Source organism: Lactuca sativa, chromosome 8, assembly GCF_002870075.4.
Source record: "Lactuca sativa cultivar Salinas chromosome 8, Lsat_Salinas_v11, whole genome shotgun sequence".
In the NCBI taxonomy this organism is placed as follows: Eukaryota; Viridiplantae; Streptophyta; class Magnoliopsida; order Asterales; family Asteraceae; genus Lactuca; species Lactuca sativa.
Window position 1 is genome coordinate 122,789,584 of NC_056630.2, and position 26,977 is coordinate 122,816,560.

At 39.2% G+C, this 26,977-nt stretch overlaps 1 protein-coding gene across 1 annotated transcript; it reads right to left on the bottom strand.

Annotated features, from left to right (window-relative positions):
- Positions 1 to 16,090: 16,090 nt before the first annotated feature.
- Positions 16,091 to 18,637, bottom strand: LOC111914997 (rac-like GTP-binding protein RAC2; the record flags this gene model as incomplete). Its single annotated transcript, XM_023910697.1, has 3 exons — positions 16,091 to 16,203; positions 18,380 to 18,467; positions 18,554 to 18,637. Coding segments are annotated over 3 exons (285 nt in total), but the record flags the coding sequence as incomplete, so codon positions are not given.
- Between the last annotated feature and the right edge of the window lie 8,340 nt (positions 18,638 to 26,977).

Below are 26,977 nucleotides of genomic sequence, written 5' to 3' on the forward strand. Positions count from 1 at the left end.
TAATGCGTTTCTTCATGGACTCCTGAATGAAGAAGTTTATATGCAACACCCCCTGGCTTTGAGGACTCACAACGACCTAACTTTGTTTGTAAATTACAAAAAGCAATATATGGTCTAAAGCAATCCCCACGTGCCTGGTTCTCTTGGTTGAGTGAAAAATTATTTCAGCTTGGTTTTCATTCATCCAAGGCTGATACATCTCTTTTCTTGTTTCATCAAGATGGCATTACTATCTACATGTTGGTTTATGTAGACGACATTGTAATTGTTGGATCATCTCAACACGCAGTTGATCAACTTCTTCGTGCCTTATCCACTTCTTTTCCGATCAAAGATCTGGGTCGGCTGAATTATTTTCTGGGCATTGAAGTACTTCACAATTCAAGGGGCATTGTATTGATGAAACAAGATCTACTTAATCGTTTTAATATGATGAATTGTAAAGGCGTTTCAACCCCTATGTCAGTATCTGATATGCTTGCTCTTGACTATGCAACTACACTAAATAGTGATGATACAACCAAGTATAGAAGTATGGTGGGAGGACTGTAGTATCTTACATTGACAAGGCCATATATCTCCTTTCCTGTCAATAAAGTATGTCAATATCTGGCTCGACCCACGACTGTACACATGGAAGCTGTGAAGCGAATTTTGCGATACATCAAAAACACTATATCAACTGGGCTTAGTATACAGAGGTCCTCTTCTACATTGTTGAGTGTATTTACAGATGCTGACTGGGCAGGTTGTTTAGACTATCGAAGATCAATTGGAGGTTTTGCTATTTTCTTGGGTCCAAATTTGATTTCATGGAGCTCAAGAAAGCAACCTATTGTTTCTAGGTCCAGCACAGAGGCAGAGTACAAGGCTTTAGCTAATGGTACATCAGAGGCAACATGGATACAATCGTTACTCAAGGAATTGCGGATTAATCAGCCACGACCTCATGTGCTTTGGTGTGACAACTTGGGAGCTACATATCTAACTGCAAATCCGGTTTTTCATGCAAGAACCAAACATATCGAAGTAGATTTCCATTTTGTTTGAGAGAAGGTGGCAATGGGTGCTTTAGATGTTCAATTCATTTCTTCTAATGATCAACTTGCAGTCGGATTCACAAAGCCGGCTACACGTGACATGTTAAATCGTTTAAGATACAATCTTAACCTTGTTACGGTTAAGATTGAGTGGGAATGTAAACATGTAAGATAAGTTTTCTTATATTATTTATAGGATCGTTTTTATAGATTAGATCCTAGAGTTTAAGATCTGTTGTTAGTTCTTATCTGTAGCCTCATGTACCTATATATTTATCAATACAATCCTATTGGGATATTCATGCCAAATACTCTGATTTTCTATAGATAATAAAATATGGGTTTTTAGTACCAACAACCATAAAAAAAATTATGGTGTAATATTTGTCGATTCTCCATGTCATTAGGTTTTTTGCACTAAGGCTGTGGGGAGTGGTCATCACCAACCCACCGAAAAAGTTGTGCCACCTTTGCGCCACGTCAACTCCACCACCAACCTACTAGACATTCGAAATGGTTACCACTTCACAATATTTAATTTTTATTTATTAACATTAAGTTAAATAAAAAAAACATAATTAATAAAAGCGTAGATGATGATAATAATAATAATAACTAGAATGGTTTCCCGCGCGTTGAGCGGGACGGAAAGTGTTAGTTTTTTGTGTATGTTCATTTGTTTTATACATTACTATTATCTGAAGTACAGTGGCTGAATGACATCCATAGTAAAATACGTTGCTATTCTATGTAATTTGCCATGAATCGAATGAAACAAACTTGTCGTTAGTGGCTAGCAAAACAACATCAATAGTTCAATACCACCATCAACTTTCTTAGTGAATTAATTACAAAATTGCAACCATTTTGAAAGTTAAATGTTTATTTTCTCTAAAAGTCAAAACCATGCAAATTTATATCATGTACTTATACTTGAAAGTACAGTTGGTCCATTGCTCCAACATATCACCAAGATATATTACAAATGCTCTGAAAAGGATATTTTAAGGCCATTAAATGATTTGTAAATGCAAAAAGACACATAATTTATCATCTTAGTGACAATCTTCTTATCCAATGGTGTAAAGTGTCAATTTTTTTATTTTTTACTTAATGGTCTTACCCTTCTAACAGTTCAACACACAAAAATCCAAGGGCATTTTGGAATCCTATTATGCAAAATGAGAAATTTTAGTTATATTGATTTTTGAGTGTAAAGTGTTAGGACAAAAGTATACAATCAACAAGATTAACAGAAATAAAACAAACGAAATTGAAATATATGTATGAAATATACAAGAATCAGTTTGCAGAAAACATACTTGATGGTTTATGCTTACAACAGAAACACAAAAACGAAATTATGTAGATTGAGGCCTGCAAATTGCAGTGTCCTAAGACAGAAATTTCCCTGGTGGGGATCTGTCTAGAGGATACAACAATCAATCAAGAACTTCTCTTGATTCTGACGAAATTCCTATGTTCCCTTCATCTTTGGAAGAACGAATTTTTAAAGAGAATTCTGTGGTGTGAATGATGATATTTTCCAACCCCTTTCAGATGAATGAAACAGGTATTTATAGGTATTAGTTATGACAGTTGGAAACTGTCAAAACCGAAAATAACTGTTAAAAACCTGTCATTCAGTAATTACGAATTTAATAATAAAAAATAAAAATTAATTTCGTAATTAAAAATTATCTAATTAATCAGGAAGACCCCAAGGCCCAAGGCCCATCTTTTGACCATTAAATATTCTCTTGATATTAGCCCATTTTCAATCCAATTAGGCTAATCCAACACCACAACCCAAGCCCAATATGCTTAACCCCTTACTTGACCCATTTAGTTAAATGAGTAGGACTAGACATATAAGGTGGGAGAAGGTTTTCTCTTTCACCAATGTGGGATAAGTCCCACATTGTAATTTTGTAGTCAAAGTTCCAACATAAAGTTACTTGGGTTGTGTGTAAATGCGGCCCCAAAAGCCGATGTCTTTTAGATAAAAATATGTAAACACATACCTGCATGTTCTCCATCAAAACACGACGAAAAAAATACACCAGGGGTTCAAACACACAAGCTGCTTACTAAGCTGAAGAGGGCAAGACAACCCAAGTAAGCATGACTATAGTTTAAAAACAACAGAAAACATTTATAAAATAAAAGAGTAATAATAAAAGTTTAGTTAAATAAGTACCAAATTAGAGAAACTATTAATTATAATAAATCTATGATGGTTTACCATCTTCATCAAAAGCATAGCGTCAACAAAGTTGACCGCATCCGACTTGAAGCTAAAAAAAGTCGGACATTGAGTCTTGAAAATGAGAAAATAATGACAAAAGAAAAGAAAGGTAAGAGAAATATGTGAGGTTGAGCCATTTAATGTAATCCCATAACCAATCAATTTCTAACAATACGAATTCTGCTTCAAGCCCAACTATAACTTGATAAATATCAGGAGTAGCAATAGTCAAGTACCCAATGAACCGTATGTTGCATCAGATGATAACCGCAATTTACACATAAAAGAGTATTTCAGTCATTTACATAAACGAAAGAAAACGTACTGGGACTAAACGTCGATCCTCGCTCCGCGAGGGATGACAATGCTTTTTTTTTTTTTTCTTTTTTTTTTATCAAGTATATTTACTTGGGTTTCTTTTATACCTCTAACCTAAAAAGAAACAAATTTTGGGTTGGATTTTTACGCTCACATTATCATTTTTTCATTCAGCTTGTTATGCAGGAAAATGGAGATGTACCTGTCGTTTCATTGTAACGACCCGTTTCCGGTATGTTAATTCCTTGGTAATTGTTGTAAGTTTTGCAAGAGGAACTCGGCGAGTTCATAGCCTGACTCGCCGAGTAGGGTCGCGGCTGCGTGCACGCGTGAGCCGGGGACTCGGCGAGTCCATATCCTGGACTCGGCGAGTCCATCCGTCTGGGTGAAACCCTAAATCCCCGGGTTGCCCACTATTTAAACCACCTTATAGCCCCATTCTCGCCTCCCTCACCCTGAGAACACAGTGAGAAAACCCTAATCCTCCCTTGAGAGCTTATAAGTGATTTGGTGCCATTTTGTGAAGGTGTGAAGAAGGAGAAGAAGAAAGAAGCAAGGAAACGAGTTGTAGTGCAAAGATCCAAGGGCAAATCTGAGTTTATTGAGGTATTTTCGGAGTTCCCTTCTTGTTATATGCTTTAAACTTCCATTAGAGCTCTTCTAAGAGCTATTTGATGTTTGTTCCAAGCCTTATGTTTGCATGAATGTCTTAATAAGTCGAAATACCTTTGGATCTGAATGTTGGGGTGTTGTAGAGCCCAGATCTACTGTCTTTTTGGAGTTACTTTGCATATTAATCATAGATCTACCCATTTTATGCATCTTTTAGCCTTATTTCCCTTATTCATGAGGTTGTGCACGTAAAGTTGGAAACTTTACGTGGTAAATCAGCTTATTGGACTCAGATCTATCAATTGTATGTGTTGGATTCAAACAAAATCGAGTAGAAATCAGTTGCATGGCGGCAACTCGGCGAGTCGGGAAGAACGACTCGGCGAGTTGGGTCGCGAGTTCCTGAGTCCTTCATTTTGATCAGTGTCGAGTGAATCCAGTGAGTTAGAGAGTGGACTCAGCGAGTTGAGGGTAGACTCAGTGATGGAGGGACTCGGCGAGTTGTTCATACAACTCGGCGAGTCCAAGGCAATCTTCTTAGGATCATGAACAACTCGTCGAGTTTGTTCATACGGCTCGGCGAGTCGGATGAAGATTGTCTGAGTTCTTGGATCAAGAGTGTACTCGTCGAGTCGATGCCACACTCGACGAGTAGCAGCGTGTAGAACTGAGAAGTGAGAGTAGGACTCGGCGAGTTGGGTGGCCCAACTCGGCGAGTCAGCCCCAAAAGTAAGTTGACTTTGACCAAGGGTAAAAGAGTCATTTTACCCCAAGTGCAGTGTTTAGTATTTGATTGAGTGTGTTCATGGGCTTGTAGCCGAGGAGATTCAGGAGCAGCAGCCGGTAGCTTTCAGAGACACACACTCAGCCGCCAGTTTACGAGGTGAGTTTCCTTCCAGTAGGGACGGGTCTAAGGCCACAATGCCGGCCCGTCCAGTTAGTAGTAGTTTCCGGACTTGATCCGATGCAGTAGTTAGTATGTTTGATGCCTTCGTGGCTCAGACAGGATTTGTGAGCTATGTTTTATGTGTTATGTATTATGTGTTCCGGGCTACGGCCCGATGTAGTATGCAGTATATGTGTTCATGCTAGTTGTTATGATATGCTATGCTATGTTCAGTCCCGGACTTCAGTCCGATGCAGCCAGTTCCGGACTTCGGTCCGATGCAGTTAGTTCCGGACTTTGGTCCGATGCAGGGGACAAGGTCCCAGTCAGTTCCGGACTTTGGTCCGATGCAGGGGACAAGGTCCCAGTCAGTTCCGGACTTCGGTCCGATGCAGTTAGTTCCGGACCTTGGTCCGATGCAGGGGACAAGGTCCCAGTCAGTTCCGGACTTCGGTCCGATGCAGTTTCCGGGCTTCGTCCCGATGCAGTGGGCAAGGCCCGATATGTGTTTATATGATAATGCTATTGTATGGTATGTGGTATTTTGGGGGAGCTCACTAAGCTTCGTGCTTACAGTTTCAGTTTTGGTTTCAGGTACTTCCGCAAGCAAAGGGAAGAGCTCGGGATGACGGCATCGCACACACCACCGCCTCAGCTTTAGCCTGGGATTGATTTAGTTGTTTTGATTTGATGTAGTATGATACAGTTTTCCGCACAGTATTTTATTATGTTTTGGAATACATCACGCATGGTTTTATTATATGATGCTCTGATTACAGTTTTGATTATATTAAAAACAAAAATTTTTGGGTCGTTTCATTCATTCTCTATAAAAAACTGAATTCGATTCTGATTCCTTCTACAACTTAATATTTCAATTTGATTATCCACATGTTAGATGTTAATGGCAGAGGGGTATAATAATCATAAAAATAGATATATCATAATTATATTATTAACGCACTATTCCAATTGTTTGTTACAGACTTTTCCATCTGAAATCAAATAGTATTGGCGCCCCTTCTTCTCCATAGACATTGACCTGTTTTACACAAAATTTCAATCTGGGTTAAAACTATAACACCCCAAAAATACGAGCCAAAAATTTTGTTTTTAAAAAACAAGTACACGGCAAAACATTAGAAATAAAGGGTTCAACGATGATATCATTTCACAAAAGATATTGCATGTCTAGAAACATTTTTATATAACATTAACGTGTCAGAGTACAATTTTCTAGGAGGATCTCATGATGCGGAAAGCAAAGCATGTGTGTGACGTATTGCTACCGCGCCGGCTCCTTCCCCTTCGAAGAAGAGGTACCTGAAACCAAAACTGAAAACTATAAGCACGAAGCTTAGTGAGTTCCCCCATTGTACCACATACCATATAACCACATATCATACATGTATTGTCAGGCATATTTGGGTGCCCAACCTACCCCTTCGGTCCTCTCGACTGGATGTTGCCTAGCATATCTGGGTGCTGGCCTCCCCTTCGGTCCTCTCGACCGGATACTGCCTAGCATACCTGGGTGTTGCCCTCCCTATCGGTCCTCTCGATCGGATACGGGGGACTATCTCCCCCTACTGTCACTAGCACATAGCATCATATCATACTAGCACATAAACATAACACAGGTAGCAGTAATCTCTAGATGAATATCACAGAGACAATCATCTACATACAACTCCTACTGGTGGGCCGGCATTGTGGCCGTAGACCCACCGCTACTAGAAGGTAACTCACCTCGAAAGTAACTGCGGAAGTCTGCTTGCTAAGCGCCTGACTGCTGAATCAGAAATCCTCCGGCTATAAATCATAAACATAGGTTAGCCTCTCATTCACACCCTTAGGTCAGATGACTGACCCTCCCTTCGACCCAGGTCAACTCCTTAGTCGAGGTCAACTTCCAGTTGACTGGACTCGCTGAGTCATGGCACCGACTCGCCGAGCCCTTCTCCACTAACCCGGTTCCACTCTACAAGCCCCCTTCTTCCACTCACTGAATCGTCCTTAACTCACTACTCGGGACGATGGGACCGGCTCGCGATCCGAATCGCCGAGTCCATGAACAACTCGCCGAGTCTATGAACAACTCGCTGAGTCCATGAACAACTCGTCGAGTCCATGCAAGCAGACTTCCCACTCGCTTCCAGATCCTTATCCAAACATCCTTCATGAGGATCTGGGGTTTCTGGGACTATCGGAACACGTTAGATTGCTAATCCTTCGTGCAAACGCGAAGGGTTGGACTTCTGACACTTAAACCCTTCGTACACAATACAGTTCATACAACTCGCCGAGTTTGAAGAACAACTCGTCGAGTACTAGGAAATCTTCATAGGACTCACCGATTTATTCATCCAACTCGCCGAGTCTAAGGCCATATTCATAGAACTCGCCGAGTTCCACCTTGGGACTCGCCGAGTCCCTTGACCCATTTGCCATATGAGCCAAATCTGAGACATGCAACTCTTCAAAACCACAGATCTATGATCCTAGGGCATGCTTAACACGTAAAGTTGCAAACTTTACGTGCATGCATGGCCCTATAAGCTCAAAATGCAATTCCAAGCTCTTTAAGAGGTCATGCACTCCATGGGGGTCCTCAATCACTTCAACCACAACAACTTTATGCTTCTAACACGTCCATAAAGTCTAGATCTGAAGTCCTTTCGGATTATTAAGCACAAACACATGGAGTTTGGTGTTTTAGGGCTTGAAAACCACCAAATTGGGACAAAATGGGATCTAATGAACTAAAGATCAAGGTAGAGACTTTACTACCTGAATGGAAACTTCTCCCAAAGTAGATTTTGGATCTACTCCCTCTCTTGCACTCTTCAAACTCTTCTTTTCTCCTTCTAAGCGCCAATGTGCCCCAAAAATCCTTCACAAGGCAAAAAATCACTCAAGCTTACAAATGGAGGCTAGGGTTTCGACAAGGAATGCTCTGAGGATGATAGAGGCTGAGATGGGGCTATAAGGACATTTAAATAGGGTGCAAACCCTAAGGATTTGGGTCTCCTCCTGATTGGCCTACTCGCCGAGTCCAGGCGTGGACTCGCCGAGTAGATCACTTAAAGCCCGCACCCATCTCGACATCTACTCGGCGAGTTAGGGCTACAACTCGCTGAGTAGCTCTACCAAAAAGAACCTTTAATCAAAACAAATACGTACCAGGAACTGGGTGTTACAAATCTCCCCCACTTATCTTAGACTTCGTCCTCGAAGTCTGCTGACTCCTGAAAAAAATCTGGGTAGTGCTCCCTCATCTCCTCCTCCGCCTCCTAGGTCCACTCTGAACCCCTCCGGTGCTGCCACTACACCTTCACCAACTGAACCACCTTGTTCCTCAAGGTCTTCGTCTTTCGATCTAAGATCGCAACTGGTCTTTCTATATAATTCAAGTTGCTATCAACCTGAATATCCTCCAAGGGTACAACTGCCGACTCGTCCACCAAACACTTTCTCAACTGAGAAACATGAAAAGTGTTGTGGATCTGGCTAAGCTCTGCTGGAAGATCCAACCTATAGGCGGCCCGACCCACCCGGGCCAAAACCCTAGAAGGACCAATGAACCTGGGGCCCAACTTGCCCCTCTTCCGGAACCTAATGACACCCTTCCAGGGTGATACCTTCAGGAGGACCATGTCACCCACCTGAAACTCCAAGTCTGAACGCCTTCTGTCGGCGTAACTCTTCTGCCGACTCTGCGCAGTCTGCAGCCTGCTACGAACCTACTGGATCAACTCTGTCGTCTTGAGCACCACTTCGTGCTCCCGATAACGCGCTGACTGACCTCGCCCCAACAAATCGGGGTCCTGCACTTTCTCCCGTAGAGCATCTCGAAAGGAGGGCGGTCAATACTCGCATGGTAGCTGTTGTTATACGAAAACTCAGCCAAGGGAAGATAGGTATCCCAACTGCCACCGAAGTCTAGCACGCACGCTCGCAACATATCCTCCAGAGTCTGGATGGTCCGCTCGCTCTGACCATCTGTCTGCGGGTGAAAGGCGGTGCTAAAATGCAAACGAGTGCCCAACTCGTCATGAAATCTCTTCCAAAACTTGGAAGTAAGACGCACATCCCTGTCCGAGATAACCGATACTGGCACCCCGTGCCGCGCCACGATTTCCCTGATATAGATGTCGGCCAGTTTCTCGGCCGATATGCTTTCCTGAATCGGAATAAAATGGGCGCTCTTAGTTAATCGATCCATGATGACCCAAATCGAATCTACTCCACGCGTAGTTCTGAGAAGCTTTGTGATAAAATCCATCGTGATATCTTCCCATTTCCACAACGGGATGTCCAACGGCTGCATCTTGCCATGCGGTCTCTAATGTTCGGCCTTGACCTTCCTGCAGGTCAAGCACCGCTCAACGTACCAAGCCACATCCCGCTTCATGCAGGGCCACCAATAATCTAGACGAAGATCCTTATACATCTTCGTCGCCCCTGGATGAATAGAGAATCGGGATTTGTGCGCCTCCTCCATCAAGATCTGGCGCACGCCCCCGTGATACGGCACCCACACCCTACGGTGTAATGTCAATAGTCCTCGACTATCATAATCGAAGGAGGAAACCTGACCCACTACACGCTCGCTCTTCCGATGTTCCTCCTTAATAGCCTCCCACTGAGCCTCCCGAATCTGCACTAACAGTGGAGTTACCACTTTCATCCTCAGACAGATATTCCTGAGTGGCGCTGCCTTGCGGCTAAGCGCGTCGGCCACCACATTGGCCTTGCCCGGATGGTAAAGGATCTCGCAATCATAATCCTTCACCACGTCTAACCATCGACGCTGCCTCATGTTCAGATTCGGATGATCCATAACGTACCTCAAACTCTTATGGTCCGTGTATATGGTACACCGGACTCCATAGAGGTAATATCGCAAAATCTTGAGGGCGAAAACAACTGCCCCCAACTCCAAATCATGCGTCGGGTAGTTCGCCTCATGAGGCTTGAGCTGCCTCGAAGCATAGGCAATGACATGCCCCCTCTGCATCAGTACCGCGCCCAACCCTGAAATGGACGAGTCGCAGTAAACCACAAAATCCTCTACGCCCTCTGGCAGGGCTAAGATTGGCGTCTCGCACAATCTCTGTCTCAGCGTCTCAAAGGCAGCCTGCTGCTCGGGTCCCCATCGAAAGACTACAGCCTTCTTCGTCAGCCGTGTCAGGGGTACGACTATCTTGGAGAAATCCTGAATGAATCTCTGATAATAGCCTGCTAATCCCAAGAAGCTCCGAATCTCAGATGGAGACTTTGGAACCTCCCATCTCATCACGGCCTCGACCTTGTCCGGGTCGACCAGAATCCCGTTCTGGTTGACAAGGTGTCCGAGAAATTGCACCTCACGCAACCAAAACTCACACTTGGAGAACTTGGCATACAAGCTCTCCCTCCTCAGGGTCTCCAAAACCTCTCTCAGATGCTCCTCATGCTCTTCCTGTGTTTTGGAATAAACCAAGATATCATCAATGAAGACTATCACAGACCGATCCAACATCGGTCAGCATACGCGGTTCATGAGGTCCATGAACGCGGCAGGAGCATTGGTGAGCCCAAACGGCATCACCACAAACTCATAATGGCCATAGCGCGTCCGAAACGCGGTCTTCTGCGCATCCTCCTCTCTGACCCTCATCTGATGATAACCCGAGCGCAAGTCAATCTTGGAGAACCAAGATGCTCCCTGAAGCTGGTCAAAGATGTCATCAATTCTCGGGAGTGGGTACCGGTTCTTCACCGTTACCTTGTTCAGCTCCCGATAATCTATACACATCCGATGCGACCTGTCCTTCTTCTTCACAAACAGAATCGGGGCTCCCCAGGGTGAACTGCTCGGTCTAATGAATCCCTTGTCTAGCAGCTCCTGCAGCTGCATAGACAACTCCTGCATCTCAGGAGGAGCCAACCGATACGGTGCCTTGGCTATCGGAGCCGCACCAGGAACAAGGTCAATCTTGAACTCCACCTGTCGCTCTGGAGGTATCCCAGGAAGCTCCTCTGGGAAAACATCTGTGAAATCTCGCACCACCGAAACCTCGCTCACTGTCGCCTTACCCGCCTCCCGGGTATCCATCACGTGCGCGACATATCCTGCGCATCCCTGCTGAAGGTAGCGTCTAGCCCTCGCCGCTGAACATATTGCGGGTCCACACTGCGGCCTCTCGCCATGAATCACTAACTCTCCCCCACCTGGGGACCTGACTCGCATTAGCTGCTGCGCGCAATCTATCACCGCCCCATTAGGGCTCAACCAATCCATGGCTATAATCACTTTGTTCCCACGCAACGGAATGGGAACCAGATCCACCAAATAGCGCTCCTCGAATAACCTCAGAACACAATCTTTGAACACTGATGACGCTCGCACTGATCGATCGTCGGCAATCTCCACCTCCAAAGGGCAATCCAACATGCCCGAAGACTCAGTGAACTTCTTGCTAAGCGCAAGGGAAACAAACGATCGGGTAGCACCCGAGTCGAACAACACCTGGACTGGGATACCGTTCACATGGAACGATCCTAGCACATATATATACATATACCGAGCACATATCAATATCATAACATCATCTAAATAAATGAGAGGGAAAGAATCATACCCGTCACTACATCGGGTGCTGCGCGTGCCTCCTCGGCGGTCAGCTGAAATGCCCGGCTCCTCACCACTGGAGCCTCTTCCTTTCCATGTCGGCCATCTGTGATCCGCAGGGTCGCTGGAGCTGGCGCCTTCACTGGCACTGCAACTATCAACTGGGGGCAATTGGCCTTCTTGTGGCCCCTCTGGTTGCAGTGGAAACACAACAACTCAATCGTCTGAATAACTGCTGCCGGAGCAGTGCAATCCCTGCTATAGTGCCCAGACTTGCCGCACTTATAGCAACCTGATGATCCTAACCTACACGCCCCCCTCGTGCGTCTTGCCGAATTTCCTTTAGCGGCCCCGTCCCTGTTGGCCTTTCGACCCCAAATCTGATCCCTTGGGCTTCTTCCCCGAAGCCCCTCCAGACTGTCACTCTTCTGCCTTCCATTTCCGGATGTGCTCCAAATCTATCTCCATCTCCCTCGCCCTGGCAATCATGGAGTCCAAGGTGGGGCAAGCTGAAAAACTAACGTGCTCCCGTATATCAGCTCGGAGCATGTCATGATAGCGGGTCCTCCTCATGTCCTCATTACCCGCATATTGGGGCACCAACAACACCCTCTACCGGAACTTTGCGGTGATCTCCGCCACAGTCTCTGTTGTCTGCCTCATGTCTAAAAACTCCCTGGCCAGCTGCTGAAGCTCGACAGCCGGCGTAAACTCTGCCCTGAATCTGGTCACAAAGTCCGATCATGTCATAGCCTTGATCGCTGAGGCTCCCAACGAGTCATCCACTGACTCCCACCAGTCTCGAGCTCGGTCTCGTAAACACCCTGCTGCATACCTCACCTTCGACCCCTCGGGGCAGAAGCTAGTCAACTGTGCAGACTCGATGTCTGCAATCCATCGTCTGGCGGCAATGGGGTCTTTCGCCCCATGAAAATCCGGCGCACCACTGCCCCGAAATTCCTTAAAGGACAGTGTGCGAGATCCCGACTGGTCAGATGCCATGTCGCTCCTGAATGCCCGAAGGCGATCTTCCATCAACTCGATGATCCCCTCCTTGATCGACCCGAAGATAATGGGGGTCGACTCAAGGATACCCCTGGTGATCTCTGACGCGATGAACTCGCGTAATCCCTCATCCACTAGCTCAGAACCTAATCCCGAACCTGACCGCTCTCCTGAACCCCCATCTATCGGCCTTGATCGTAGTACCACCATTCTGCAATACATAATAACAATCATTAGTGATACTGATACTTCTTGAGGGATCACGACTACTTACAAGTTCCCTGGTCTTATCTTGGCCTTCCTTGGTTCGGGTACGGATCCTCTGCTTTCAGTAGTACGGGCCCATACTACCTTCCACATCTATCCGTACCTTCTTCAAGGACTGCGTCGACTCCACCAAATCCCTTCCACTACTGCTGATCACCGCTATACTCATCCTAGGCTTGCCCTAGGGAAATCTCAGGCTCCACCCTACCGTCTCCTCAGCTGCTGAAGGCCTCATCGTAATGCCAATTAACCATTACCTGAATACCATCACATGTGGTGAGGCTCGGATAATCCTTCAAGTAACAGACTTGTCCCTACAACGGTTAGACTCAAACGAGAGCTGCACAATAGGGCCAAATCCAGCACTCTAAGATTATTCAACCCTGATCACATGTGACGTGACGTATTCACCTAATGGACAACTCCCAGCACTCAGAGTCCCACAAAGCACAAAGCAAGCAACATTCGAACTAAGGAAACAATCTCAAGCAAATCCGCCCTCATAGAGAGAAACTGAACTAGCACACCGAGCTAAACTCATACTATCAGGCATAACCTAACAGGCTATCCTACTGCCGTCTACTCAATTCTAGCATGCAATTTTCATACAGTGAAACACATAAAGAAGGCACATAAGGCATCACTCCTAGATCCTTAGTTCTATTCTAGCATGTTGTTCTACTGAAACCGATAAACATGACATAAGCTTGTATGGGTACTTTGGGGAATACTTACATGAGCTCGGCCGGTTGCGCACATCACACACTTCGTTCTTTCTCAAAACCCTTTTCTTAATTCTTAGAAAACATTTTTTTGGAAAATCTTTTAATCCCTTGATTTGAGTTCAGACACCCCCGAAGGTGAGTCCGAATCCCTCAAACCAGGGCTCTAATACCCACTTGTAACACCCCAAAAATACGAGCCAAAAATTTCATTTTTAAAAAACAAGTACACGGAAAAACATTAGAAATAAAGGGTTCAACGATGATATCATTTCACAAAAGATACTGCATGTCTAGAAACATTTCTATATAACATTAACGTGTCAGAGTACAATTTCCCAGGAGGATCTCATGATGCGGAAAGCAAAGCATGTGTGTGACGTATCGCTACCGCGTCGGCTCCTTCCTCTTCGAAGAAGAGGTACCTGAAACCAAAACTGAAAACTATAAGCACGAAGCTTAGTGAGTTCCCCCATTGTACCACATACCATATAACCACATATCATACATGTATTGTCAGGCATATCTGGGTGCCCAACCTACCCCTTCGGTCCTCTCGACCGGATGTTGCCTAGCATATCTGGGTGCTGGCCTCCCCTTCGGTCCTCTCGACCGGATACTGCCTAGCATACCTGGGTGTTGGCCTCCCCTTCGGTCCTCTTGATCGGATACGGGGGACTATCTCCCCCTACTGTCACTAGCACATAGCATCATATCATACTAGCACATAAACATAACACAGGTAGCAGTAATCCCTAGATGAATATCACAGAGACAATCATCTACATACAACTCCTACTGGTGGGCCGGCATTGTGGCCGTAGACCCACCGCTATTGGAAGATAACTCACCTCGAAAGTAGCTGCGGAAGTCTGCTTGCTAAGCGCCTGACTGCTGAATCAGAAATCCTCCGGCTATAAATCATAAACATAGGTTAGCCTCTCATTCACACCCTTAGGTCAGATGACTGACCCTCCCTTCGACCCAGGTCAACTCCTTAGTCGAGGTCAACTTCCAGTTGACTGGACTCGCCGAGTCATGGCACCGACTTGCCGAGTCCTTCTCCACTAACCCGGTTCCACTCTACAAGCGCCCTTCTTCCACTTACTGAATCGTCCTTAACTCACTACTCGGGACGATGGGACCGGCTCGCGATCCGACTTGCCGAGTCCATGAACAACTCGCCGAGTCCATGCGAGCAGACTTCCCATTCGCTTCCAGATCCTTATCCAAACATCCTTCATGAGGATCTGGGGTTTCTGGGACTATCGGAACACGTTAGATTGCTAATCCTTTGTGCAAACGCGAAGGGTTGGACTTTTGACACTTAAACCCTTCGTACACAATACAATTCATACAACTCGCCGAGTTTGAAGAACAACTCGTCGAGTACTAGGAAATCTTCATAGGACTCGCCGAGTTGTTCATCCAACTCGCCGAGTCTAAGGCCACATTCATAGAACTCGCCGAGTTCCACCTTGGGACTCGCCGAGTCCCTTGACCCATTTGCCATATGAGCCAAATCTGAGACATGCAACTCTTCAAAACCACATATCTATGATCCTAGGGCATGCTTAACACGTAAAGTTGCAAACTTTACGTGCATGCATGGCCCTATAAGCTCAAAATGCAATTCCAAGCTCTTTAAGAGGTCATGCACTCCATGGGGGTCCTCAATCACTTCAACCACAACAACTTTATGCTTCTAACACGTCCATAAAGTCTAGATCTGAAGTCCTTTCGGATTATTAAGCACAAACACATGGAGTTTGGTGTTTTAGGGCTTGAAAACCACCAAATTGGGACAAAATGGGATCTAATGAACTAAAGATCAAGGTAGAGACTTTACTACCTGAATGGAAGCTTCTCCCAAAGTAGATTTCGGATCTACTCCCTCTCTTGCACTCTTCAAACTCTTCTTTTCTCCTTCTAAGCTCCAATGTGCCCCAAAAATCCTTCCTAAGGCAACAAATCACTCAAGCTTACAAATGGAGGCTAGGGTTTTGACAAGGAACGCTCTGAGGATGATAGAGGCTGAGATGGGGCTATAAGGACATTTAAATAGGGTGCAAACCCTAAGGATTTGGGTCTCCTCCTGATTGGCCTACTCGCCGAGTCCAGGCGTGGACTCGCCGAGTAGATCACTTAAAGCCCGCACCCATCTCGACATCTACTCGGCGAGTTAGGGCTACAACTCGCCGAGTAGCTCTACCAAAAAGAACCTTTAATCAAAACAAATACGTACTAGGAACTGGGTGTTACAAAAACCATAGGAAGTTATGAAGAATCGGAATCACAGAAAGATGGTACATATCTACCCAATAACAAAAAAGGACTTTAAACCTTTATATCAACTTTGAGAAGTTGTTTCATCGTCTAAGAAAACGAAATGTTTTCATAGCTAGGTCTGCTGATAAGAGAGAAAGCTAATAAAAAGAGATATGTTCCTCTGTAACTCAGTGGTCTTAGTCTATTATAATCCTCCTGACCTGATTTTTCATAAATTTACTGTAACATCCCAAGTTCGAAACAAGAAGTGGAGGGTGCTAAGTGTAAATAAAGGAAGGGACTCGACGAGTAGGCACGCTTACTCGCCGAGTCGGAGCGGGTTTGGATCGCAAATTAAGTGACCAACTCACCGAGTCAGAAGCTGGACTCGACGAGTTGGTTCTGGAATGAGAAAACCCTAATCTCAGAGTTTGCACCCTATTTAAAGGACCTTATGTCCTCTCCTCATCCCCCTTGTCGTCCAGAAGCTTCAATAAGCGACTCCAAAACCCTAATTTGAGTAAGAGGAGGAAGAAAGTGAGCTTGAGGCTTTTGCAAGAGGAAGATTTGGAGGTTTCGACCACTAAGGAGTTGCGGGATTCAACTCTGTGGTTGTGAGCATCAGTTGAAGGTAACAATCTGTCACTTTGCCTTTTTTGCTTCTAGATCTTTCCTTGGATGATGTTTTGGGGCCATTTTGGCATGTTAAGGAGCCATTTCGAGTTAGAAGTCTAGATCTAAGGTTGCTACTTCAGATCTAGGTTTGTTTTGGTCCAAAAACCCGTAAAGTATCAGCCTTTGGTGTGTTGGTGAGGCACATTTGTCATAAACCCTAGCCCTAGGGTGTTTTAAGCATATAGCTCCTTGGTTTCACGTGATGTTTTCAACTTTACGTGAAGGGTGGGCATTAGAAGAGTGGATCTACAGTTTGGAGCCCCTGCATGGCTCGAAAAGCCATTGTATGGATTAAGAACTGAAGCGACTCGGCGAGTCACATGGGTGGACTCGGCGAGTTGTATGATGATGGGCAGGAACTCGATGAGTTGGAAGAACAACTTGGCGAGTCTGTTGAAGATTGCCTTTGACTCGGCGAGTCAGATCGCAGAACCCCAACCTCTTTTGGTTAAGCCTTGGATTAGTGTGTAGGTTGGCGACGCAGTGAGTTGGACAGGATGGGACTCAGAGATCGTTGGGCTCGGTGAGTCTTGGGGCGACTCGGCGAGTTAAGTGTGTTATGTGAGTTTTCTAGGTAAGGGAACTCGGCGAGTTGACGGGGTGACTCAGCGAGTAGAGTCAACCAGGAAGGTTGACTTTTACTTTGACGTTGACCAAGAGTTGACCAGTTTGAATTCCAAGGGTATTTTTGGTAATATTGGTATTTGTGGAATTGGTTCTTTGGTAGTGTTCAGTGGTGAAGATCGTGTCGGTGGTCGGAGCAGCTTGGTCTAATCTTTCAGTCGGCAGTTGTGAGGTGAGTTCTCCTCACTATATCAACAGGGTCTAAGGCACCAATTCTGACCCTTATTAGATTGGTATCCGTGTAGTTAGGATGGTGATATGCTTAGTGACCTGGTTAGGTCGATATCCTGGAATATAGGATGATGCTATGTTAGTGATCGGTTAGGTCGGTATCCTGGTTATAGGATGTTGCTATGCCATTCGGTATGTTAGATCGGTTGACTGTTATATATGCTAGTGTATGATATGTATGTGCACATGTTTGTTGATTGGGGGTTGGGTTGAGACGGTCCTGCTTTGTGCTGAAGGCCAACATACCCAGGGCGGTCCGGATAGACTATAGACCCCGAAGGGTATGTTAGTCAGACCGAAGGCCTAACAAACGGTCCGGATAGGCTGAAGTCCCGACGAGGCGGTCCAGACGTGCCGAAGGCTCGGAGAGCGGTCCAGATAGACTGAAGGCCTGTGAGGCGGTCCAGTCAGGCTGAAGGCTCATCATGCATGTTGTTTTGTATTTGCTGTTATGTTATGAGTATGGTTTTATGAGGTTGGTATCTTGGGGGAATTCACTAAGCTCTCGGGCTTACAGTTTTAGTTTATTGTTTCAGGTACATCAGGGGATTGCTGCAAGGTGATGGCGTGATCGTACAGCTCCTCATGTTTTATCTATGTCTCTGGGAAAAAAAACTCTGATATTATACATTTGAAAACAAAGTTGTAATGATTTTTAATGGTTTGAAATGTTTTTAAAAATTTAAATTGGTTTGAATTTTAGGGTGTCACATTTACACCTTTGGTATTGTTAATTTATCACAATTTTCATAAGTAAATCATCAATTATGACTATCAACAACTCGAAATGCATCAATTTTGTCCAAGCGTTTTTGCAATAATCACGTAACCTAATTGGATCGGAAAAGAGGTAATAGAAATAATTACATGTAGTATCCCAAAGGCCGAGATTAACAGTGGTTTCACCAACAACCACATTAGCGCTGAGGTTATCAAACACAGTAGGAACATAATCCTACAAAAAAAAACAGAAATCGAAATCAGATAATTAAAGCTTGTAGGGGTCCTTCAATTATGAGAGATGGTTAATAAAATGCGTACGGTGGGGAAGTTATTTCTGGTGTAGGATATGAGCTTGCACGTCTTTCCCATGGCGATGTCGCCGACAATGACGCACTTGATGAATCATGGGAGTCGACGACATATGGCGGTGAGCGGGAGTGGATTCGCTTCTTCGAGTTCCTCGTGAAAAACCCTAAAACACAACACGTATCAACCGGACACGATTACCGGGGGAGACGATGAAGAAAGAGATGTGTATGATTTAGAGTAGAGATAAGGAAATCTGTAGAAGGATCGGGAAGTAAACACCCTCACCATAGTGGTCACCAGAGGAAGGAGGCAGAGAAATGGAAACGGAGGATGAACGAAAGAGAAACACAAAAGAAAAAGAAAGAATGATCTAGAAAGTAAAAAGTAAAAGAGCAGGAAGAATACACGTGGAAAACACAAACATTTGACACGAAGGAGGAAAGAGATTTAAAAAATATTATATACATATATCTTTACCAATAACCAGGAATAGAAAGAAGATAAGTGAGTGACCAATACAACAAAAAAATGGAAACAAAATAAGAAAGTGATAAATACAGGAAAACATAAGGACCTACAACTGCAGATATAACAAATGCAACTAGGAGCAAAAGAGAGAAATATGGTCCATATTTACTGTTACTATTCTTCAGAACTATAATATATAATAATAATAATAATAATAATAATAATAATAATAATATAAAAGTCTAGGGTGGAATTTATAAATTTTATAAACCAATTTAAAATTAGGAACATGGTTTGTTTTCCCATTGACCCAAACTTAAGGTACCATAGTTGAGAATTGTTGAAAAATGTGTGTCTTCTTCCTGATTAAAAAACGACGCCTTTATCATCTTCTTCATTTGAATACATGCAAATGTGAAAGACCACTTTTTTTTTGTATTGCCTCAACGACCTGAAACAGTCAAAACAGGAAGCCAACCAATAGCTTCGTCCGTCTTCGTAGTGACGCCATACGCAAACCACTGGGTCGGGGACGGTGTTCATGTGTCTTCAGACCCTCCAGCTCAGCTCCACGCGTGGGTTGAGCTGCCCACTCCGAATAGCCTAACCACATACATTTGAAAAAGTATTACAATTTCACATACTCTAGCGACAACTGCCAATTTTAATTTTCAAGAAGTTCTTTATTTATTTATTTGTTTTTTGCATCGTGTTTAAAATTGATTTATTTTAGTGAAGAAAAATATCGTCTTATCATGGACGCGGTGAACTGACAATATAGGTCAAGGAACTCATGGTCGTCTCTGTGATGTTTTTTTAAATAAAATGGTTTTAATAAAACAAATAATATAAGATAAAACCAATAGAACATCATTTTTTATACATTTTGTCCTAAAATAAACACTATAAGAGCATCCATAATTATGAGTTTAATGGAAATATTGAATGAGGTGACAAACCTATTTGTCATTCAATGGATTAAAGTCTACCATAGTGAGATGATATCATGACATTCAATAAATTTGGAGTTCAATAATCATTGAACTCTTCACTGAAAAAATAATGAACAATTTTAGTTCTTAAATATATACTATAAATTAATTTTTGTAATTTTATATTGAATTTTATAGAGTTTAATGCATTAGACCAGACAGAATGGACCGCTGGGAAACCGCGGGACCGGTTCCCGCATGAAGACACACCGCACTGTGGGTGCGGGAAAGGAGTAGTGGGAAGAGGGTGGGGGGAGAGAGTCCCGCTCGCTCTCTCTCTCTCTCTCTCTCTCTCTCTCTTTCTCTCTCTCTCTCTCTCTTCTAACCATTGGCTGTGCGATTTTTTTTCTTTTTTTATTTCAAACGGCTATATATATATATATATATATATATATATATATATATATATATATATATATATATATATATATATATATATATATTCTTTTTTCTTTCCCTTTTCTTAACCTATAAATACTCAAACATTCTATCATTTTTTTAACCCATAACCTATATTTCTCTCTAAAAAATATTATTCAAAATATCATCATCTTCATCATCCAATTCAACGGCTGTAAAGGAGACTAAGTTTATCGGTTCCGTTATGGCGAAAACAGTTGCATACTATCAAAACCGACTAGGCGAAATATCACGTGCATGACCTAACCTAAGAAAGCCGTCGTTACGTAGAAATCACGAAGCTGGACACGATCGCCTTATAGAAGATTATTTTGCAGATGACGCCATCTGCGCAGTAAAGTTTTGACGTCGGTACCAGATGAGAAAGAAACTATTCTTACGTATTGTTGGCGATTTGGAAGGCCGTTTTCCATATTTCCAATGGAAAATGGATGGAAGGGGAAAAAAGGTTTCTCTCCTATTCAAAAATGCACGAATTCAATTCGTCAGCTAGCATACGGCATGAGCGCAGACAAATGGGACGAGTATTTTAGGATGTCAGAGTGTACCGTGCGGGAGTGTGTGTACAAGTTCTGCAAAGCGATCTGTTTGGTTTATGGGCAACGATATTTGCGCAAACCAACTATCAACGATATCCACCAATTGTATACGATGCATGAAGGCAAGCATGGATTCCCTGAAATGCTAGGTAGTATCGATTGCATGCATTGGAGTTGGTCATTATGCCCCAACGCATTGCGTGGTCAGTACATGAGAGGCGACCACAAAGAGTCGACGATCATTCTAGAGGCTATCGCATCACATGATCTTTGGTTATGGCATGCATTTTTTGGTCCAGCTGGTGCAAACAATGACATCAATATGCTAGACCAGTCGCCGGTATTCAACGATATCTACCTTGGAAAGTCACACGATGTACCTTTTCAAACAAATGGGGTGACATATAAGCTGGATACTATCTTACTGACGGTATATATCCTCCCTTGTCTGTTTTTGTAAAATCGTTTACATGTCCTAACGACCCGAAAAGGAAAAAGTTTAATGAGGCGCAAGACTCAGCTAGGAAGGATGTGGAGCGAGCATTTGATGTACTTAAGAGACGTTGGCAAGTACTAACGGTCGCGGCAAGGTCATATAAGGTGAAAAGGTTACAACACGTAATGTATGCATGTATCATATTGCATAATATGATTCTTGAAGACGAAGGAAGAGCGATATGTCGATACAACGAATGAAGTTTTGCCAAATGTCGAAGGAGTAGCCATTGGTACACAAGAGTATAGGGTCAATAGAAGAGAAGTACACAATCGCGACATTCATCAGGCCCTTCGTGCTGATTTGGTGGAGCACATTTATAGGGCTCATATTCAGTCCTCGTACAAGTTATCTCACGATAATTTGTTTGACGAATCAGACGAGGATTCTGATATGTTAGTCGAGAGTGAAGATTCCGACGACGAGAGTGACGTTGGGGAGAATGATGCAGACGATCAAGGCGATGACGAAGACGATGATTATGAGTGACATATTTTGGTTTAAATAAAATTAGGATATTAATTATGTTTTCTATGTTGTAGGTTGTTTATTTATTTATTTTTTTTTGCGGTTTTTTTATTATTTTTATTTTACTACTTATTTAAATATTAGGGTTAATGTAATTTTTATTTTAATTAATGAAATGCTTTTTATTTTTAATTAAATTTTATGTTTGATATTAATTTAAAAATTATAAATAAAAAAATATATTTTATTTAATATAAAAAAAATGAGGGAAGGGTTTCCCACTTATTTCTTGACTTTTAGGTGAGGAAAAGAAAAATGAGGGGAAAAGGGTATGACCCACAAAAAATGAGGGAAAATTCTCTCTCATACCCTCCGGTATTATAAAAAAAATTGATAGAGTTGTAATGACTGACGATCCATGAAACTTTATGAAATTCAATGCATCATGAATACCATAAAAAATAGTCATTATATATTCATGTTGTTCGAACTTGGACGCCGTTGTTAAAGATTACATCACCATCGTAAATTAAACACATTTTAAATTTTATGTTTAATAAATACAAATAATTAATTTATATTAAAATCAAAAGCACGAGTTGATGAAAATTCGAGTAAAGATGTAAAAAAAGGATGTATACTTTTGCCCTTTTGCCCTTTTCTTTTCTTTAAACTAGACCACTAATTGTTTTTGGAGTGGCAATTTTTTGCATCTCTTTATGCACTTTTTATCCTGTTAAAGGGTAGAGTACGAAAGCACATATTATAATTTTTATTCATCAAATTTGTTATTTTAAAATAGGAAAGTTATAAAAAATATATTTAGTTCTCACAATAATTCAACCTTATACGATAAAAGCTTAATTTATTGTTAATAAATTTAATTTCTAAAATACATGTATTTGATTTTTATAAAATAAAATCTGTTTTTGAATTTTCGCAAAATATTTATGTTTTCGTATGAACCTATTTATGTATGTGTGTGTGTGTGTGTGTATATATATATATATATATATATATATATATATATATATATATATATATATATATATATATATATATATATAGGTTTAGGTTCTATGGAAAACAAAAAACCTTAAACAAAACCCTAAAAATCATTAAAATGCATATAAAAAAAATACTTAGAGATCACAAAACTTCATTTTGAATTTTTTTTATCAAAAAATCGCAACTTTTAGGTCAAAATTGCTTAAAAAATTTTGAAAAAAAAATGATTTTTTATTTTTTTTTCAGCGAAATTGTAAAAAATGCTGCGATTTTTTGATAAAAAAATTCAAAAAAAAGTTTTGTGATGTCATGGTATTTTTTATACATTTTTATGATTTTTAGGGTTTTTTTGTTTTCCAAATAACCCTTTCCTATATATATATATATATATATATATATATATATATATATATATATATATATATATATATATATATATATATATATATATATATATATATATATATATATTGAGAGAGAGAGAGAGAGAGAAAGAATTGACGAATCAAACTCGGTCACACATTTATTTTACTACAAAACACTCTGTGATAACGACAAAAATGTAATATTCATATGAATATAAATTTGAAAGGTATGCACATATGATTTTAAAGTATATTAATCATTATCTTAATATATGCAAAAAAAATATTTTTTTTTAATTTTTAATAATATATTTTTATCAAAACCGATTTTAAATATATCAAAATATCATTTTTTTATTCTCTATAAATAGACACTCATACTGATATAGTTTTATATAAAATTCAAATTTTATTTTATGTGGTTTTATCTTTCGTTATTCATATGTGAATAAAAGTGCATCAAAATTTTATTACAGTACATTCGTTATTAATTTACAAATAAACCGTATGATTGATTATTATTACAATTTAAATATAATTCATATATGAATATAACATTTAATAAAGTTTTTTCTTAAATAAAATATATTTGTATTAATATATTAATAAAAATGTATCGGATTTTTATTAAATTATATTCATTATTCATGTATTATTAAATTGTATGTTTAATTTTTATTACAGCTTTAATATTATTTATATATGAATAAAATATGTAATAAAAAAATTTCTTAACTAAAATATATTTTTTACATCAGCTTTCATCACATTTTATATTCACATATGAATAAAACGTATATTAGCTCTCCTCACATGTTATATTCATATGTGAATAAAACATTTATCAAAATTTTATTATAATTTATTTGTTATATTCATATGTGAATAAAACTTGACAAAAGTTTATAATTGGTCCATATGGTTTACAAAAGATCTCACTTTGAGGACTTACAGGGAAAACGTCATGTCATTGTTCCTTGTGGTTTGCAAAATTACATGAAAGGTCCTCCGTTGTTAAATCTAACTTTCCAATCGTTAGATTTTAATGAAAAAGACTATTTTACCTTTATACCAAATTTGCAATATACTACAAATCTCAAGGACCATTGTGTAATTTTGTCAATTTCAATATATATATATATATATATATATATATATATATATATATATATATATATATATATATATATATATATATATATATATATAATTTCAATAATTTAATTATTTTTTTAATCTTTTTGACATTTTGTTTTCTATTTTTATTTATAATTTTACTTATTTAGGAATTTTTTATTGTTTTTATTTATTTTGATTTAAATAAATAAACATAAATTCGATAAACCATGTTGAAATCGTTTTTTCTTTAATTTTTTTTAATTGTGAATTGAAACGTTAATGTTTTTTTATAACGTTACGGTTCATGTTTTTTTTACTTTTATGATACATAATTACTATCGTTAGTAACTTTATGTTTGCATTTATCGTTGTCATTATTTCACCTTTTGATTTCTATTTTTTTATATAATTTTGGTTATTTATTATTCTTCTATTGTTTTTATTTATTTTGATTCAAGTAATGAAAAATAGAAAAAACAAAAAACAAAACTCAAACACCAAAATTGTAATATACTCTAATATATTAATACATTTTACACTTTTCATCTTTTTTTGTTTTTTTTTTTATTTTTTTAAAAAAAATTTGTATTATTTTTTAACTTTTTCCCATTTTTAATTTTTTCGTTGTTTCGTTTTATTTTTCATCAATTTGATAACTTTTTTTTTATATTTTCAAAAAGATGTAAAATGTATGAATACATTAGAGTATATAACATGAAACACCAAAATTGTATTATCTCCCTATACTAATAAAAGAGTAGTTGTTTTGCCATGTGTCACCATGTTAGGCATTGTAATAAATATCATGACACTTTTGTAATTAATATCATGACACTTATCAATCTATTAATTCTTCATTTCAAATTTCAAATTTCAAAATTTAAATCACACTTTAACTACATTAAATTAATAATATTAGAACAAAAATAAAATAAAATTTATACAAATTATAATAAAATAAAATTTATACAAATTATAAGATGATATATTTTACGTATTTATTTGACTCAACGATTATAATTTTATATATAACTAAAAAAATATCTATTAATTAATAAGTTATTTAAAATTATTAATTAATAGTTTTGAGTTTTTACTTAGAAAGTATAATTAATTTTTTAACTGTGGTTCCCACGGGTTATAAACTAGTACTCTAATATATTCATACATTTTACACTTTTTGGAAAAGGTAAAAGAAAAGTTATTAAATTGATGAAAAATAAAACAAATCTACAAAAAAATTAAATATAGGAAGAATTTTAAAAATAATACAAAAAAATTAAAAAAAAAAAAAAGGATGAAATGTGTGAAATGTATTAATATATTAGAGCATATTACAATTTTGGTGTTTGAGTTTTTGTGTTTTGTTTTTCTATTTTTCATTACTTGAATCAAAATAAATAAAAACAATAAAAGAATAATAAATAACTAAAATTATATATATATATATATATATATATATATATATATATATATATATATATATATATATATATATATATATATATATATATATATAAATAGAAAACAAAATGTGAAATAATGATAATGATAAATGCAAACATAAAGTTGTTAACGATATTAATTATGCAACATACAAGTAAAAAAACATGAACCATAACGTCATAAAATTAGGAAAAAAAACATTAACGTTTCAATTCACAAATAAGAAAAATTAAATAACAAACGGTTTCGACATGGTTTATCGAATTTAAGTTTATTTACTTGAATCAAAATAAGTAAAACATTAAAAAAAACCATAAGTTTATTTACTTGACTGATCCAAACGTATTTGACTGGATTGCTAAATTGTTGACTGATATATATATATATATATATATATATATATATATATATATATATATATATATATATATATATATGTGAGAACACGAAAACAGTTGTAGACCAATCATTCCCTAAGAGCATTAAAGGAATTTTACAATGTAATTAAATATAGATAATTAATTAATTTCTACAATCATGGGATGTTATCTAATTAATTGATTTTTTTTACCTAAATACTAGAAATAAATACAATCTATTTTAATCAATCAGAATATTAAAAAAAAACACTTTTTACCATGATTAAAAAATGTTTTTTATTTTTTTATTTTTTACCAGTATATCAAAAATATTGATGAATTAATCATTTCAACCAAATATGTATAATCATACAAAAATAAAAACATATTTGTGTTGTAATCGTCAATAAATAGAAGAATTATGTTATAATAATAAACGAATATAACACAATTTATAGAGAAAAATTACAATACAACTATAATCATAAAATAAATAAAACATATTGGATACTTATATCTAGATTACACATCTATTTATAAATAACAACACAAAAGGTTACAATGTAATACCTATCATAAATAAATAGGCCGAGATCTTTTCTACTTTGTATTGTTTGGTTGTAAATTAGCGCTCCAACATTCCGTTTGTAGAAGCATCTCGATTTCCTCTACACACTGTCAAATAAAGAAATAAATACAATTAACAATCAACTAAATGAAAAAGATTTAGAAAAACACATATGACGTCAAATT